Genomic DNA, 20,028 nt, shown 5'->3' with positions numbered 1-20,028 from the left:
GGTTTCCTTCCATTCAGTGGTTCTCTAAAAGAAGTCATTTGTATGCATTTCCAAATAGGGTCCTATGTTAAACTAAGTCTCCCGCTTGCGGCCATTTTGGATGATGGATCGACTACAAAGTAACAACACTTGGTCAGCACCTCATAAGGAACATTCATGCCATGTTTGGTTATATTCCATTCAGTGGTTCTCTAAAAGAAGTCATTTGTATGCATTTCCCATAGGGTCCTATGTTAAACTAAGTCCCCCGCTTGCGGCCATCTTGGATAATGGATTGGCTACAAAGTAACAACACTTTGTCAGGACCTCATAAGGAACATTCATGCCATGTTTGGTTTTATTCCATTTAGTGGTTCTCTAAAAGAAGTCATTTGTATGCATTTCCCATAGGGTCCTATTTTAAACTAAGTCCCCCGCTGGCGGCCATCTTGGATAATGGATCGGCTACAAAGTAACAACACTTGGTCAGCACCACATTAGGATCATTCATGCCATGTTTGATTTCCTTCCATTCAGTGGTTGTTCTTTGGAGAAATTGACTTTTCATAAAAAAATAAATAATTACCACTTCCGCCAATTTCTGGCTGCATGCCGCTCCAAAAATTAGTTTAACCTTGACATTTTTTTTCTTCACATAGATGTTTTTCTTGTGCATCCAATCCATTCAAACGCACATGTTATCAATTGATTTTCTAATTAAAGAACCTTAGTGAGCACGCTCACATACCCCACGTCCCACATTGTCATTGGAGAAATTAAATAAGTGCAATGACAAACTGTTGCAGTAGTACATTAAAGTAAATAAATTCAAAGGGGCGTAACTCCTAGAAAAAAAATTGAATCGCAATTTCCCGTCAATATGCACAACTACAAAGTCTGTCCTTATTATCTGAAAAGGTTTCGTGAAATTCTGTTGTGTGGTTTGAGAGGAGTTGCAATGACAAACTGTTGCAGTAGTACATTAAAGTAAATAAGTTCAAAGGGGTGTAACTCCTAGAAAAAAAATTGAATCGCAATTTCCCGTCAATATGCACAACTACACAGTCTGTCCTTATTATCTGCAAAGGTTTCGTGAAATTCTGTTGTGTGGTTTGAGAGGAGTTGCAATGACAAACTGTTGCAGTAGTACATTAAAGTAAATAAGTTCAAAGGGGCGTAACTCCTAGAAAAAATTTGAATCGCAATTTCCTGTCGATATGCACAACTACATAGTATGTTCTTATTATCTGAAAAGGTTTCGTAGAATTATGTGGTGTGGTTTGAGAGGAGTTGCGATGACAAGAAGCAGGACTGACGGACGGACTGACGGACGGACGGACGGGTCAAAAACATTATACCCTCCGCAACTCGTTGTGTGGGGTATAATAAAAGGTAAAATTAGGGATGTCAACATGAAGTTATGTCAGATCATTGCCGAGGACAATAAGTTATTATACACACAATTACTTGAAATGCATTTCGTTTTGCCTATATTCTTGGAGACAAAAAAAAAATCTTTTGTTAGATGATCATGATTACATTAGTACTTGTTAGATCCATTGTCATCCCAATCATACTTTTAACGTTCATAGTCCGAGATTACTCTGACGTCCTACGGCTGTTTTGCCAAAAGATTGGACGTCAAAGTAATCTCGGACTACAAAAGACATAGATAGAGCTATCTGTCTTGGATGAAATTAATATTGAATTCACATGATTTTTAAACAAGAGGCTGTCACAACGACAGCAAACCGGATTTATATACATTTATGTGTGTCCTGGCAATATCACAAGAACCATTACTGATGAATGGTTAAAGTGAATATCGTCAATATCAAATTTGACCTCCATTTTGTCATCAGTATCAACATATTAAAATTTGAAAAGCTTAGATTGAATGGTTCATGAGTAAATGCAACAACTTGAATGGAAACGCCATTTTACGATCTTTCAAGAACCATTATTCCTGAATGGTAAAAGTCAAAATCGTCATTATTGAACTTCACCTCTATTTTGTCATCAGTAAAAACATATAAAAAATTTCAAAAGCTTTGGTTGAATGGTTCATGAGAAAATGCACGGACACGACTGGAAACACCATTTTTCAATCTTTCAAGAACCCTAATTCCTGAACGGTAAAAGTCAAAATCGTCATTATTAAACTTGACCTCCATTTTGTCATCAGTAACAAGATATTAAAATTTGGGAAGCTTTGGTAGAACAGTTCATGCGTAAATGCACGGACACGACTGGAAACTCCATTTTTCAATCTTTAAAGAACCATAACTCCTGAACGGTAAAAGTCAAAATGGCCATTATTCAACTTGACCTTCATTTAGTTGTCAGTAACAACATATTAAAATTTAAAAACCTTTGGTTGACCGGTTCATGAGTTAATGCACAGAAAACATTTATTTTGCCGCCGGACAGACGCCCGACCGCCGTACTTCCCCAAATCAATAACCGACATTTTTGTCACAAAAATCCGGTTAAAAATGACAGATAAATCTTATTTTGATGAAAACCCCATATCCCCTTTTTAGTCTATTGACATGCAATCTGAACTTTTAAACTGAAGAGACATGTATTATCGAAATGCGCATCTGGTGCAAGAAAATTGGTACCGTTACTTTTATTAAAGGGAAAATTTAAAGTCATATGAAACGAGTAAGTGGTGAAAAATAATGTTTATCCAATTCTTGAACCAATGCATGTATAAATCATAAACTTAGTCCTCTGTGCACGAATTTCTCATTTTTGACGCAAATATATCGTTTAACCGTCATTTTTTTTTCTCTTAGCCTGTTATGATTTTACAAATATGGCTGCTCATTAAATGCAGAGTTTTGGAGTCGAAGTTTACCGATTGTCACCTTATAGTAAACAAATAACAAAATGCATGGGTATTGAGCACGTGTTTAACATTTACATGATGTACAATCAGATAATTGTTTATTTTCATGACAGATCCATGCGTATTGTTATCACCAGATTTTTACGAGGAGGGTTACGCTCAGGTCACTATGCATACGGAAAATATGTCGGGGAATTGCTTCCTGGAAGGAAGCAATTAAAAATAAGTAAACTTCTTCTAAATGTGGACAAATTAAAGAATTTCCTCAGAAAAAAGTATATGTTCATAAGTTGTTTAATGAAAACTATCTAATCATATGCATATTTTTTTTAATTTGAGGTTTCTTATGACTCTAAGAGTTTCAACGTTCGAGACCAAAGTGGTGGTATTATGATTGGCATGCAAATAATAATTAGTGCAACCATTTCCAGTTTGAAATACAATGCAGGTTTCAGGGGCTAAAGGAAAATGCATTTTGCCAATTCAGAATAATGCATGTGAATGTGGTTAAAGGACCTATGGTGTTTTAAGAGAGTGTTTCATTACAGTAAGATCTACATGCATAGCAATATAACTATTTTATTCAGGATGTTGTTGAAATATTCACCTCACCTCACTCATTATGTTGATCCTTCTATGAATAAAAGTTCCAACTAAATGGCAAGCAGCCAATAAACAATCACTACCATATAAGAAAAACAACTATATCAAAGATATATAATATTTTTAAAGGGCATTTTTTGGAATGTATACACATATTTCAACTGTATTCTACACAATATATTTACCTAAATAACATAATTTCTCTTGCTCAACTTCATTCGTAATACTTTCTTAATATATACACATGTATGAATTTTAAATAAAAAGTCACACAGTCGAAGCTTATTTGACGAAAATAATCAAAATAATACTAAACCAAAGCGAACCATGTTTCTCCTATTTTTTATTTTTATTTGCAGTAACCCAGTTTTAACATGTACATAAAATTCTAAATTGCACAATTTAAAAACCAGATGCTTCGCAGGGCGTAGCTTTATACGACCGCAGAGGTTGAACCCTGAATGGTTGGGGCAAGTATGGACACAACATTCAAGCTGGATTCAGCTCTAAATTTGGATTGTGATTAAATAGTTGACACAGCATAGGTTTCTGACACCGAATGAATGTGTTCTAATGAACTTAAATTTTTTGTTTTCTCTTAGAGCAATTCACTATGCTGTTCAATATTAATCCTCTCAAAAAAAATTTTGAAGAAATTTTCTTTTTATTTATGAAATTTCAAATGAGAAAAATTGAACCCAATTTTTTAATCACATCCCCTTTTCCCTTATTCCAAAACTAATCTCAATTAAAATATTCTAATGGAGTTTGCAACAATAACTACTCATCTAAATACATCATAAAATATTAAGATGTAAAAAAACTGCTTGTTATCACTAAATGGTAAAGATTATTTAAATTTATCAGTTGGTAGTAAAAAGTGAATATACATTGTATATTGTATATAACAAAGATTTAAGTTGATTCTGGACAAAGAAAGATAACTCCAATTAAAAAAAATTCTTGCAATAAGATATTTCTTGCTTACTATTTTGGACAAAGAAAGATAACTCTAATTAAAAAAAAAATTGCTATTTCACAATATTGTGAAATTAGATATTTCTTTCCATTGCACAATACTGTGCAATTGAAAAGACTTGTTATTGCACAATACTAAATATAATAATTTTAGATCCTGATTTGGACCAACTTGAAAACTGGGCCCATAATCAAAAATCTAAGTACATGTTTAGATTCAGCATATCAAAGAGGCCCAAGAATTTAATTTTTGTTTAAATCAAAATTAGTTTAATTTTGGACCCTTTGGACCTTAATGTAGGCCAATTTGAAAACGGGACCAAAAATGAAGAATCTACATACACAGTTAGATTTGGCATATCAAAGAACCCCATTTATTAAATTTTTGAAGAAATCAAAAAAGTTTAATTTTGGACCCAGATTTGGACCAACTTGAAAACTGGGCCAATAATCAAGAATCTAAGTACATTTTTAGATTCAACATATCAAAGAACCCAACCGATTCATTTTTTGTCAAAATCAAACTAAGCTTAATTTTGGACCCTTTGGACCTTAAGGTGGACCAATTTGAAAACATGACCAAAAGTTAAGAATCTACATACACAGTTAGATTCGGCATATCAAAGAACCCCAAATATTCCATTTTGATGAAATCAAACAAAGTTTAATTTTGGACCCTTTGGGCCCCTTTTTCCTAAACTGTTGGGACCAAAACTCCCAAAATCAATACCAACCTTCCTTTTATGGTCATTAACCTTGTGTTTAAATTTCATAGATTTCTATTTACTTATACTAACGTTATGGTGCGAAAAGCAAGAAAAATGCTTATTTGGGTCCCTTTTTGGCCCCTAATTCCTTAACTGTTGGGACCTAAACTCCCAAAATCAATACCAATCTTCCTTTTGTGGTCATAAACATTGTGTTTAAATTTCATTGATTTCTATTTACTTAAACTAAAGTTATTGTGCGAAAACCAAGAATAATGCTTATTTGGGCCCTTTTTTGGCCCCTAATTCCTAAATTGTTGAAACCAAAACTCCCAAAATCAATCCCAACCTTTCTTTTGTGGTCATCAACCTTGTGTCAAAATTTCATAGATTTCTATTAACTTAAACTAAATTTATAGTGCGAAAACCAAGAAAATGCTTATTTGGGCCCTTTTTGGCCCCTAATTCCTAAAATGTTGGGACCAAAACTCCCAAAATCAATACCAACCTTCCTTTTATGGTCATAAACCTTGTGTTAAAATTTCATAGATTTCTATTCACTTTTACTAAAGTTAGAGTGCGAAAACTAAAAGTATTCGGACGACGACGACGACGACGACGACGCAGACGACGACGCCAACGTGATAGCAATATACGACGAAATTTTTTTCAAAATTTGCGGTCTTATAAAAATTATACTGTTTGCTTCACTTGTAGAGCACCGTCCTCAACAAAACTCATTTTCTAGAAATATGTACAATAAAAAACCAGGTGCTCCGCAGGGCGCAGCTTTATACGACCCTAGTGGTTGAACACTGAACAGTTGGGACAAATTTGGTCACAATATTCAAGCTTGATTCTGTCTGAATTTGGATTGTGATCAAATTTTTGACATAATATAGGTTATTGTCACAAAATTATTGTGGTCAAAGATCTAACAAATCTATTACACAATACTGTGCAATTGAAGATTTCTTCTTGAAACTTTTCAAAAATCAAAATTTGAAAAATTTGGAAAAAAAAGGAAGCCCTTAAAAAAATGGTTAACAAAAAAATCCCCCGCCCCAACTTTTGAAACCCCCCTTGGAGCAATAACCCTTTAACTCAATTCCATGCTTTCCATTGCAGTATTGAACCCTGTAGAAGCAATTTCGGAGAGATCCATACACTTAAACACAATTTATTGTCATGATTGTTAGGAAACTAGAAACATGCTTCTTTATGGCCCTTTTTTGGCCCCTAATTCCTAAATATTTTTGGCAATTAACTCAAAACTTAATCCCAGCCTCCCTTGTTATATGGTACATTGTGGTACAATTTCAGAGAGATCCATACATTTACACATAAGTTATTGTCTTGAAACTAAAACCAGATGCTCTGCAGGGCGCAGCTGTATACGACCGCAGAGGTTAAACCATGAACAACGGTTGGGGCAAGTATGGACACAACATTCAAGCTGGATTCAGCTCTAAATTTGGACTGTGATTAAATCGTTGACACAGCATAGGTTTCTGACACAGAATGAATGTGGTCTAATGAACTTAATTTTTTTGTTTTGCCTTTGAGCAATTCACTATGCTGTTGAATATTAATCCTCTCAAAAAAATTGAAGAAATTTTCTTTTTATTTATGAAATCTGAAATGAGAAAAATTGACCCCCCCTCAAAAAAAAAAAAAAGATTCTTCCACATCCCCCTTTCCCTTATTCCAAAACTGATTTCAATTCAAATTTCAAATGGCTCCTAGCAATATCTACTCATTTAAATACATCATAAAATTTTAAAATGTAAAAAAAGTGCTTGTTATCACTGAATGGTAAAGATTGTTTTAATTCATCAGTTTGAAGTAAAAGTGAATATACATTGTACATTGTTTAAAACAATGATTTAAGTTGATTCAACAAATATTCTGGACAAAGAAAGATAACTCCAATTGAAAATTTCTTGCTATTGCGCAATATTGTGCAATTCGATATTGCGCAATACTTAATATAATAATTTTGGATCCTGATTTGGACCAACTTGAAAACTGGGCCCATAATCAAAAATCTAAGTACATGTTTAGATTCAGCATATCAAAGAACCCCAAAGATTCATTTTTTGTTAAAACAAGTGAAACTGAGAGCTACTGCTCACTGATGAAACCCCCGCCGCAAGTGGATAATATTAATAGTGTAAAAATATGCAAGTGTTCGGTAAACAGGAAGTTGTTGAGTGAAGAATCTGAAAACGTATCACACGGTATAGCTGACTTATAAAAATCCTGAAACCAAATTTCAGAAATCCTTGTATTGTAGTTCCTGAGAAAAATGTGACGAAATTTTCAACTTGGCTATCATGTGTAAAATCATACAAGTGTTCGTCCAACAGGAAGTTGTCAAGTGATCAATCTGAAAAAGCATCACACAGTATAGCTGACTTAGATAAACCCGGAAACCAAATTTCAGAAATCCTTGTATTGTAGTTCATGAGAAAAATGCGACGAAAAATATTCATTGGACGGACTGATGGAAGGACAGACAGAGGTAAAACAGTATACCCCCTTTTTTAAAGCGGGGGTATAATCAAACTAAGTTCAATTTTGGACCCTTAAGACCTTAATGTAGACAAATTTGAAAACGGGACCAAAAATTAAGAATCAACATACACAGTTAGATTCGGCATATCAAAGAACCCCAATTATTCATTTTCTGATGAAATCAAACAAAGTTTAATTTAAGACCCTTTGGGCCCCTTATTCATAAACTGTTGGGACCAAAACTCCCAAAATCAATCCCAACCTTCCTTTTATGGTTATAAACCTCGTGTTTACATTTCATAGATTTCTATTTACTTATACTATAGTTATGGTGCGGAAAACAAAAAAAAATGCTTATTTGGGCTCCTTTTTGCACCTTAATTCCTAAACTATTGGGACCTCAACTCCCATTATCAATCCCAACCTTCCTTTTGTGGTCATAAACCTTGTGTTTAAATTTCATAGATTTCTATTCACTTATACTAAAGTCATTGTGCGAAAACCAAAATTAATGCTTATTTGGGCCCGTTGTTGGCCCCTATTTCCTAAACTGTTTGAACCAAAACTCCCAAAATCAATCCCAACCTTTCTTTTGTGGTCATAAACCTTGTGTCAAAATTTCATTGATTTCTATCTACTTAAACTAAAGTTATAGTGCGAAAACCAAGAAAATGCTTATTTGGGCCCTTTTTGGCCCCTTATTCCAAAAATGTTGGGACCAAAACTCCCAACCTTCATTGTGGTCATAAACCTTATGTTAAAATTTCATAGATTTCTATTCACTTTTACTAAAGTTAGAGTCCGAAAACTAAAAGTATTCGGACGACGACGACGACGCCAACGTGATACCAATATATGACCATCTTATCAAAATGCTTTTTTTATCCCCTTTTTGGCCCTTAATTCCTAAACCATAACCCTTAAAATGAATCCAAACCTTCTACTTGTGGTTTTAAACATCGCGGTATGATTTCAGAGCAATTGAAATACTTCTACACAAGTTATTATCCGGAAAGTAGAAAAATGCTTGTTTTGGGCCACTTTTATCACCAGCCCAGTAGTCAACACTTCGGTGTTGACATGAATATCAATAATGTGGTCCTTTTTTTTTTATAAATTTCCTGTTAACAAAAGTTAAATATTTTGGAAAAACTAAGTATTTTCTTATTCCAGGCATATAATTCCTTAGCTGTATTTGGCACAACATTTTTGGAATTTTGGATCCTCAATGCTCTTCAACTTTGTAATTGTTTGGCTTTATAAATATTTTGATATGAGCGTCACTGATGAGTCTTATGTAGACGAAACGCGCGTCTGGCGTACTAAATTATAATCCTGGTACCTTGCATAACTATTGGGCCCCTAATTCCTAATCGGTTGGGACCATCATCCCCAAAATCAATCCCGATCTTCCTTTAGTGGTATTGAACATTCTGAAAATATTCATGAAGATCTATTCTCTTAAACAAAAGTTATTATCCGGAAACCAATGTGTCTTTGGACGACGACGCAGACGAAGACATCATACCATTTAAGGATCCCAAAAACATTTTGGGGTCGTATAAAAATTGCTTGCTCACCCAATATTTAGTCCGAAGAACTATAAATCAAATAGGTGTGGCTTTATACTATATATGGCCCAGGCCATATGTGTAAATTTCCAACAATCTATGGCTTTCATAAATTATTTCAACTCTAAAAGGACAAATACGGTCATTAAAAAACTGAAGCAAGAATGGGTATGCTGTATGTGTGGCTGTTTCTTTTTTAATCCCTGTTAGATGCATTCTAATAAATCTAAAGCTTGAATAGATAATTTTGTGAAAAAACGCTAGAAAAAAAATCTGTTTAATTCTTTTGATTCTCCAACCCATCATTTGCCATTTTTAATTTACTTGTTTTTCTCATAAGCTACCGTCAAATCCAAAGTTGACATAACTAAGGAGCAGCCATGTTGAAATCAGTAAATATGCGAATAATGCAATATTATAGAAAATTAAACAGAACCTACCTAAAAAAATCAATCTAAATACAATATTATACGAATTTGGATGGCTCACGTAACAGAAAACTTTCAACTCTAGCGTTTTCATTTGTATGACGTCATGTTTTAAAATGACTTAAATGCATCAAAATCAGTAATAGACTGTCGCGGAATTTTAATTTATTTTCATTTTGTTGATTTCTTTGAGCTCTTGTGCATTTCTTCTTTTTACTATGCATCCGAATAAGAATGCAACTTATTTTTCTTTTTGTAATTGCAATTTTTTAAACATAAAATCGACAAAGGATTTGCAAATAGGTTTCAATACATGTGGATTTACGTGGGAAGTAAATTGTAACAGCCATTATTATGTATATCTTTTGAGTCTGCGCTAAGTATAGATATTTTGAGCATTTGATCACGGTGTGTTTACAAAACAAGAGAAGCACGTCATATTAGAATTCAGTTTAACAAAAAGTTTGTATGTGTTATGACCTGAATTTTTTTTTCTTTAATGCAGGTCATGACTTGGATTTTCATTTTCATAGGCTGGCAGGTATGCTGATAACCAAAATGTCTTTAGCAAGACAATGCCATAACATAATATGAACACACAAATTTAGCGGTCGTATAAAAATGGAAAAATTTGCAATAAGTTCCCACAATAATTCAAAAATTTCTTTATCATACCTTCTCTTGAGAACTGTACTTTATAAGTGAAAAGGGTAAATAAAATTAAAAAAGAAGATGTGGTATGAATGCCAATGAGACATCTCTCCACAAGAGACCAAAATGACACAGAAATTAACAACTATAGGTCACCGTACGGCCTTCAATGAGCAAAGCCCATGCCGCATAGTCAGCTATAAAAGGACCTTAAGAAACAATACAAATAAGGACAAAACTCATAAAGGCAATGTTGACTTCACAGTTATCTGCATATGTGTGATGTTTCAGAATATGTTTCATATGTATTTGGCTTTCTTTTCTTTGGTCTTGAGTGCTTATTTAAGAAACATGTGTCATATGCAATAAAAATCTAAATTTTGTGTACTTACACTTCTACTTCATGAGGAATATTGTCTTTTGCATTTAATGATCCAACTTTTTCAGTAAGTTTGTCTGACAAACAAAGAATACTTCTTGACATCCCATCTTCTCGGAAATCTATAGGCTTTTGACTTGCTGGCTAAAATTAGAATTGATAACAATTTTTGTCAAACCTGGGAATTTACTTTTTTTAGATGCAAGACATATAGTATCCTTGATTCCATAATCAGTGTCTAAGAAATTTATGTTCAGCCTTAATTTTTGTGACATCATTAATTTGATCAATACTAAAATTGAAAATGGAAATGGGGAATGTGTCAAAGAGACTACAACCCGACCACAGAAAAAACAACAGCAGAAGGTCACAAACAGGTCTTCAATGTAGCGAAAAATTCCTGCACTATGATGACTAAATTATTATGACCAAAATATATTATCCAGAGCATCTTTATTTTCATTTTTTTTAAAGTATTTTACTTGAAAATTGAACCAAATTTGAAATACATATACACCTAGCTTACAATCATTCCTTATGCCAAATATTGCTTGGATTATATAACTGACCTTTTGCTCAACTAAAAAACAATCTTAACCAGGAAAACTCAACATTGATCAATGAAACAAGAAAATGAGGCCAAGGTCAGATGAACCCAGCCATGCCTTAAATTTAGTTGACTTTTTGCATATATAAAGTATCTAAAAAATATGTCAACCTTGGTAACAGCTTGTATTTTTGTCTTTTTACAGAGCATGAGATTTTAATATTGTATTTTTTTTTAAAGTAAAGTATGAGTTTGATAAGGTGGGAAAGCATCTGATTTGGAGCAAAATACATATCTGAGCTAATCCTATACCAAAAATAGTGGAATTGTAAATTTCAAATTTTGCTAACACATCTTATTTTGTGTTGTTTTTTTTTATATAAAAAAATGTTGACTTTTCCATTACTGCTTACATAATTTGGGGATGACAGCTGGTGATCTGTTGACACACATACAATTGGATGACACACACATTTTTATTTCTATTTACTTATTTATGTTGTGTTTTTGCTTTTGAGCAATTCAGTATGCTGTTGAATATTAATCCTTTGATATTTGAAGAAAATCTGAAATAAGAAAAATTGAACCCCACCTCCCCCTTCCCTTATTCCAAAAATGATCTCAATTCAAAATTCTTCTGGAGTTTTCAACAATAACTACTCATTTAAATACATCATAAAATATAAAATGTCATAGTCATGATTTAAGTTAATTTAACTACTATTCTGGACAAAGAAAGAAAACTCCAATGCAACATTTTATATTTCCAATGAAGTTAATTAACCTAAAGTTTTTTGCAAATTTCCAAAGGAATTTATTAATAATAAAGTTTTTGCAAATTTCCAATATACATAATTTAAGAGCAGTTTAGGTGAGATATGAAAATGGGTTTCAATTACCAACCTTACACTGCTTTTAAATATGTTTTGTACTTTAACCTTGAAACTCTTTTCCCCCTTTTTTGCACCTTATTCCGTTAACGGTTTGAGCCATAACTCCCAAAGACAATTCTTACCATCCCTTTGTGGTAATCCAATATCCAAAATCTAAATACATGGTTAGATTCATCATATCAAAGAACCCCAAGAATTCAATTTTTGATGAAATAAAATAAAGTTCAATTTTGGACCCTTTAGACCTTAATGTAGACCAATTTGAAAACGGGACCAAAAATTAGGAATCTAAATACATGGTTAGATTCGGTATATGAGAAAACCCCAATAGTTCAATTTTTTATGAATTCAAACAAAGTTTAGTTTTGACCCCATTTGGCCCCTAATTCGTTGGGACCAAAACTCTCGAAATCATTCCAACCTTCCCTTTATGGTCATAAACCTTGTTTTAATTTCAAAGATTTGTATTTACTTATACCAATGTAATGGTGCAACCAGATGCTCCGCAGGGCGCAACTTTATACGACCGCAGAGGTTGAACCCTGAGCAGTTGGGGCAAGTATGGACACAACATTCAAGCTGGATTCAGCTCTAAATTTGGATTGTGATTAAATTGTTGACACAGCATAGGTTTCTGACACAGAATTAATGTGTTCTAATGAACTTAACATTTTTGTTTTGCCTTTGAGCAATTCACTATGCTGTTAAATATATATCCTCTCTAAAAAATGTTTGAAGAAATTTTCCTTTAATTTATGAAATCTGAAATATTTTTTTCACCTCCCCCTTTCTCTTATTCCAAAACTGATCTCAAAAAATTTCTACTGGAGTTTGCAACACTAACTACTCATTTAAATACATCATAAAATATTAAAATGTAAAAAAGTGCTTGTTATCACTGAATGGTAAAGATTGTTTATCCGTTGATAGTAAAAGTGAATATACATTGTATATTGTTTAAAACAATGATTTAAGTTGATTCAACTACTATTCTGGACAAAGAAAGATAACTCCAATAAAAAAAATATTCTTGCTATTGCACAATACTGTGCAATTGAAAAGATTTGCAATTGCACAATACTGTGCAATTGAAGATTTCATGCTATTGCGCCATTCTGTGCAATGGAAAATTTCTTGCTATTGCACTTACTGTGTAATTGAAGATTTCTTGCTATTGCACAATACTTAATATAATAATTTTGGACCAACTTGAAAACTGGGCCAATAATAAAAAATCTTAAGTACAAGTTTAGAATCAGCATATCAAAGAACCCCAACGTTTCATTTTTTGTTAAAATCAAACTTAGTTTAATTTTGTACCCTTTGGACCTAAATGTAGACCAATTTGAAAACGGGACCAAAAATTACGAATATACATACACAGTTATTAAATCAAACAAAGTTTAATGTTGAACCTTTTTGGCTTCTTTTTCCTAAACTGTTAGTACCAAATCTCCTAAAATTAATCCCAACATTCCTTGTGTGGTCATAACCTTGTGTTAAAATTTCATAGATTTCTATTCAGTTTTACGAAAGTTAAAGTGCGAAAACTAAAAGTATTCGGAAGATGACGACGGCGACGATGACGACGACTACGCAAACGAGATACCAATATATGACCAAACAAGAATTTGTCCAAAGTACACGGATGCCCCACTCGCACTAATATTTTTCATGTTCAATGGACCATGAAATTGAATAAAAAATATATTTAGGCATTAAAATTAGAAAGATGATATCATAAGGAACATGTGTACTGAGTTTCAAGTTGATTGGACTTCAACTTCATCAAAAACTACCTTGACCAAAAACTTTAACCTGAAACATGCACTTTCATTTTCTATGTTCAGTGGACCGTGAAATTGAGGTCAAAAGTTTAATTTGGTTTAAAAATTAGAAAGATTATATCATAAGGAACATGAGTACTAAGTTTCAAGTTGATTGGACTTCAAATTTATCAAAAACTACCTTGACCAAAAACTTTAATCTGAAGCGGGACAGACGGACGGACAGACAGACGGACGAACGAACAGACAGACGAACGAACAGACCAGAAAACATAATGCCCCTCTATTATCGTAGGTGGGACTAAAAAAAAAATAATTTTGCGGTCGTATAAAAAAAAGAATAATGCTTATTTGGGACCTTTTTTGGCCCCTCATTCCTAAACTGTTGGGACCAAAACTCCCAAAACCAATCCCAACCCCCTTTTTGTGGTCATAGACCTTATGTTAAAATTTGTGGTCAAAAGTTTAATTTGGTTTAAAAATTAGAAAGATTATATCATAAGGAACATGAGTACTTAGTTTCAAGCTGATTGGACTTCAACTTCATCCAAAACTACCTTGACCAAAAACTTTAACCTGAAGCGGGACAGACGGACGGACAGACGGACGAACGAACAGACCAGAAAACATAATGCCCCTCTATTATCGTAGGTGGGACTAAAAAAAAATTTTTTTTGCGGTCGTATAAAAACCAAGAATAGTGCTTATTTGGGACCTTTTTTGGCCCCTCATTCCTTAACTGTTGGGACCAAAACTTAAGTTATAGTCCGAAAACCAAAAGTTATCGGACGACGACAACAACGACGACGACGACTACGCCAACGTAATACCAATATACGACCAAATTTTTTTCAGTTTTTGCAGTCGTATAAAAATCTTAATGCATGTTTAGATTCAGCATATCAATGTAATCCAAGAATTCAATTTTTGTTAGAAGCAAACTATGCTTAATTTTTAACCTTTTGGACTTAAGTGTAGACTAATTTGAAAACGAGACCCAAAATAAAAAAAATATGCGGTTAGATTCGGTATATCAAAGAACCTCATTAAATTCAATTTTTGATGAAATCAAACAAAGTTTTATGTTGGGCCCTTTGGACCTCATGTGGACCAATTAAGAAACTCTTATTCCTAAAATGTTTGGGTCATAACCCCCAAAATCAATCCCAACCTTCCTTTTTTGATATGGAACCTTGAGGTACAATTTCAGAAAGATACATACCCTTACACACAAGTTATTGTCTGGAAACTAGAAAAATACTTATGTTGACCTCTTTTAGGACCCTTGTTCCTAAACTGTTGGGACCATTACCTCCAAAATCAATCCCAACCTGCCTTTTCTGCTTTCGAACCTTGTGTTTAAATTTCATAGAGATCCATTCACTTAAGTTATTGTCCGGAATCTAAGTGTCTTTTGACGAAGCTCATGACGACAACGTGATACCAATATTCGAACGCCTTTTTTTTGGCAGTCGTATTAAAACTTAATATTGAGCACTAAACTGTTAAAATGAGGCCAAGGTCAAATTAAACATGCCAGACTGACATGTACATAGTAAAATGCTTTTATAAAACAAAAATAGTTGACAGTATTATAATCAAATGCTTTGCTGAGCGCAGTCTGATATGACCTCAAAGGCCAAACTCAGAACAGTTGGTGAAAGTTTTGACACAATATTCAAGCTTGAAAATGTCTGAATTTGGATTGTGATCAAATTTTGATATAAAATAGGATTTTGACAAACAAAAAATGTGGTGTAAGATCTAAATTAAAAATTGGTTGAATAATATGTATTAAAGTTCAATTGAAGATTTCTTGCTATTGAGCAATACTGTGATATTTATTGATTATTGTTGATCATCTCAACGAGATTGATATTCTCACTTGAGTCGGTACGGCAAAAGCAAGAAAAGCAATCCAGTTGAGAATTATTATTGACCAATGATAATCTGTTTATCGCTATTTTTACCTATGACCACGTTAATTTCATGTCAATTTCATTAGCAAAGCCACGTGCCTTCTTAGTTCTAGCAATAATTTTCCATCTCAAGCGAGAAGCATGATATGAAAATTTATCACAAAAAAAGATCGAAGGAAAAATGCACAAAATAGCGATAATATGCCATACTGTACTATTGCCCGATACTGTGATATTGTGCTACTGCATAATAATGTGCTATAGTGCAATACTTTGCAAAAATAAAAATCTTGCTATTGCCAATTACTGTGCAGTTGATGATTGCTAGCAACTGCTCAATACTGTGCAATTGGATATTTCTTGCTATGGTGCAATACTGTGCAATTGAAGATTTCTTGCTATTGTGCAATACTGAGCAATTGAAGATTTCTTGTTATTGTTCAATACTGTGCAATTGAAGATTTCTTACTATTGCGCAATACTGTACTATTGAAGATTTCTTGATATTTTGCTATACAATATGCAATTGAAGATATCTTGCAATTGCAAACGATACCTTTTGTGATATAGAACCTTGTGGTACAATTTCAAAGAGATCCATAAACTCGCACAAGTTATTGTTCGACAACTTGAAAAATGCATGTTTTTGGTGTTCTTTTTGCCCCTAATTCCTCAACATTTGAGGCAATTACCGCCACCCTCAATCCCAGCCTTCCCTTTGTGATATGGAACCTTGTGGTAACATTTTATAGAGATCCATATACTTTAACACAAGATATTGTCTGGTAATTAGAAAAATGCTGTTTTTTCCCTTTTTTGGCCCCTAATTCCTAAACATTTGAGGAAATTACCCAAAAACTCAATCCCAGCCTTCTCTTTGTGATCTGGAATTTTGTGGTAAAACTTTAGAGAGTTCCATACACTTAATTAAACCCAAGTTATTTTCTGGAAACTAGAAAAATGCTTGTTTTTTGTCCCCATTTTAGCCCTTTATTCCTAAACGTTTAGGGCTATTAGCCCCAAATTCAACCCCAGCTTTCCCTTTGTGATATGGAACCTTGCAGTACAATTTCAGAGAGATCCATACACTTACACACAAGTCATTGTTCAGAAACTAGAACCAGATGCTCCGCAGGACGCAGCTTTAAACAACCCCAGAGATTGGACCCTGAACGGTTGGGGCAAGTATGGACACAACTATCAAGCTGGATTCAGCTCTAAATTTGGATTGTGATTAAATAGTTGACACAGCATAGGTTTCTGACACCGAATGACTGCGGTCTAATGAACTTACCATTTTTTTTTTTGCCTTTGAGCAATTCACTATGCTGTTGAATATTAATCCTCTCAAAAAAATGTTTGAAGAAATTATCTTTTTATTCAAGAAATCTGAAATGAGAAAAAATGATCCCCCCCCCCCCATTTTTTTCACATCCTCCTTTCCCTTATTCCAAAAGTCATCTTAATGATCTCAATTCAAATTTTTAATGGAGTTTGCAACAATAACTTCTCATTCAAATACATCATAAAATATTGAAATGTAAAAAAAAGTGCTTGTCGTCACACTGTCCCGATTTTTATATACGACGGTCACCTGAATACGAAAATTGTAGGTTCGTACTAAGTTGATCCAGATCTCGTTAAAATACCAAAAAGTGACCGAAGCAAGAACGATGAATAACGAAGTCTATACGATGGTGCCGAAATTATATACGATAGCAAAAGATGGACTAACGTTAACCGAAGACTGGTATTTAAGCTTCATATCTCAGCCGAAGCCTACACGATGGATCACGAAGGCTACACGATGGATTACGAAGGCTACACGATGATGGCGCGATGGCCATACGATGTCTTAAATACGTCATGTACAGCTTACGATGCCATCGCCTACAACCTGTAAGTTGCGTGTAGATAAAATTGTTATGGACACTCTAGAACCAAAATGCTCAAAACTTGGTATGGTGTTACTCGTTAAGAATATCTTCAGCGCTATTGACTTTAAAGTTCGAAGGTCAAGTCACAGTGGCAGTTGTAATACAAGGCAATATCACCCTTGTGGACACTCTAAAACCAATATGCTTCAAAATATTTTAACCCCATTTGGTATATTGTTCCTCCGTGTAATGATCTGACATTTTTTACTTTCAAAGCCAATAGTCAAGGTCATGCAGATGAACTTGTTTTTTCTCCTCGAAATAGCATAATACACAGGAAATTGGTTGCTCATTTTTTTACCTGCAAGTTCTAAAGACAATATTAAAGGTATTTCCAGTAAATGAATGTTTCGGTTGATTTCCAAACAAATAGTTTATGTATCAAATATGCATATTCAATTTACCATTTTTTGCATGTGTCATATACATACATGTATATAGTGTCCATATTTGTCCCCAATATGTTACATACGGCGGTATGCCACGCTCGGCATTGCCTTGTTTGAACTGTAAAAATTGTGCACTAGTCTGAACAATCACCCATAATTATGCCCATGTTTACTGATCTATCTTAAAGGTAATGTAATGGGTTCGTTGATCCCTTTTATTCAAAAAGAGCTCTTTCTAGGAGAATATCATAATTATAGGCCGAGTTCACTTGAAAGTCGACAATCGACTTCAGAGTAATTAGATTATCACGTGAACGAACTAGAGTTGATATTCGGAACAACTCTAAGTAACTCTAGGGTAAGGCCCTGACCAAGCATAAAAAATAAAACATTCTCATTGGTTTGACGTCATTTAAGAGTTTCTCGAGTTAACCCTGGCTCGATGAGGGTTGGAACTAGGGTACGAGGGGTTAACTTGAGTGGTTCAAGTAAAATCGTATTGTTGAAACCCGAGTAAGTAAAGTAAACTCGAGAGTTTCAAGTGAACTCGACCATATAGACAACAGGAAGGATGTGGGGAAGCAACAAATGCGGCAAATATAACATATAGAAAACAAAATGGTTATGGAGTAAACATTCGTGGGACAGCAACTCAGACGATACATAAACAATCAGAATAATGAAGAAAAAGTTGGTTTCCCTATGTACGTGTACCTGCAGTGTTGGTGTACGAGGCGCGTTTATACTATTCATTGTGTTACTTGATATGAAATATTGACAAAAAAATAATATTTTACTTGTGAAAGCAAATCCTGAGCCTGTAATAGCTGCTCTTTTTGTTCCATTTGAATTAATAGAAACAACGCTGTCACCTTTCTTGTTCTCATGGAATCATATGGTATGAGCTTCATGTTTTGTGAACGTCTTTCTTAACTGTCGTGATAGACAGACCAGTGCATATCGCGCATGGCACTTTAAATGTATTTTAGCGCGAAAATTAACTTACATTTAGCTGGATGTATTGCCGTCGTAGTTACATCTTGTTGCCTTCGTACTTTTATTCGATGGCAACACGACCGGATAGAGGTTTTCACGAAGTCTTGTTGCCATCGTAAGACCTTCGGATAGCTTCGTGATTCGTTCGTGTAGACATCGTAATGTCAAAACTTCCCGAAGGAAACGATAGAAACACGAATGCAAGACGATGTTCAAAGATTTATTCTTGGTGACATTACGCTGGTGAGGATGGTGATACGAACTCAATATGAAACCTCAACATCGGACGCAACACCGGAGATTTTTGAACATGTTAAAAAATTTAGAACCCCTCCTCAAGTTGTCCCCGAAGATTAGAAAAAGTGGCCGATGGTTCTACGATGGTTAAAGATGGCACAAATTAAAATACTCTAAGTGTGCTCAATACAAGTAACAATGCAATATAACTTTTATTTTCAAGAGACATAACTCCTTTAAATATAGTTGATTGGCACTGCTTTTGTAATACCTGTAGTTTACTTTAAACGTATTTTTATTTACATTAATCTGTCTCCCTACCTGTAGTTTATCATTTTTAATGTTGTACTTTTTTTTTCTTACTGTTTGTCTGATATATTGAAAAGAAATTTTAAAAAAGTAACAATTCTGATTATTTAATAACAAAAAGGCAAAAACATAGTATACAGATTAATATCACAAGTTGTAATGTCAATACATAAGGTACTATGTAATGATCATTAAATTTACATGCACACATACAGCACTACAGTTCAAAGTGTTTCAAAGTTTATAAAGCACAATTTTAAAAGCAAATATTTGATAATGTAGCCCTACAGGTCGATATTTCAAAAAGGTTGCACATTGGTTACTTAAATGTCACTTGAATGTTTCAA

General features: G+C 33.8%; 1 protein-coding gene across 7 annotated transcripts in view; it reads right to left on the bottom strand.

Moving 5' to 3' along the window:
* LOC134724971 (probable E3 ubiquitin-protein ligase HERC4) overlaps positions 1-20,028 on the bottom strand; it is a 303,456-nt gene that overhangs the window by 193,472 nt on the left and 89,956 nt on the right. For all 7 annotated transcript variants that reach the window (XM_063588396.1, XM_063588395.1, XM_063588394.1 and 4 more), the window contains one exon: positions 10,681-10,811. In XM_063588396.1, coding sequence (XP_063444466.1) covers positions 10,681-10,811 — 131 coding nt within the window. The remainder of the gene's footprint in view (positions 1-10,680; positions 10,812-20,028) is intronic.

Source organism: Mytilus trossulus, chromosome 7, assembly GCF_036588685.1.
Source record: "Mytilus trossulus isolate FHL-02 chromosome 7, PNRI_Mtr1.1.1.hap1, whole genome shotgun sequence".
In the NCBI taxonomy this organism is placed as follows: domain Eukaryota; kingdom Metazoa; phylum Mollusca; class Bivalvia; order Mytilida; family Mytilidae; genus Mytilus; species Mytilus trossulus.
The sequence above is the reverse complement of the archived record's forward strand: the minus strand, read 5'-3'. Positions and strand labels throughout refer to the sequence as shown.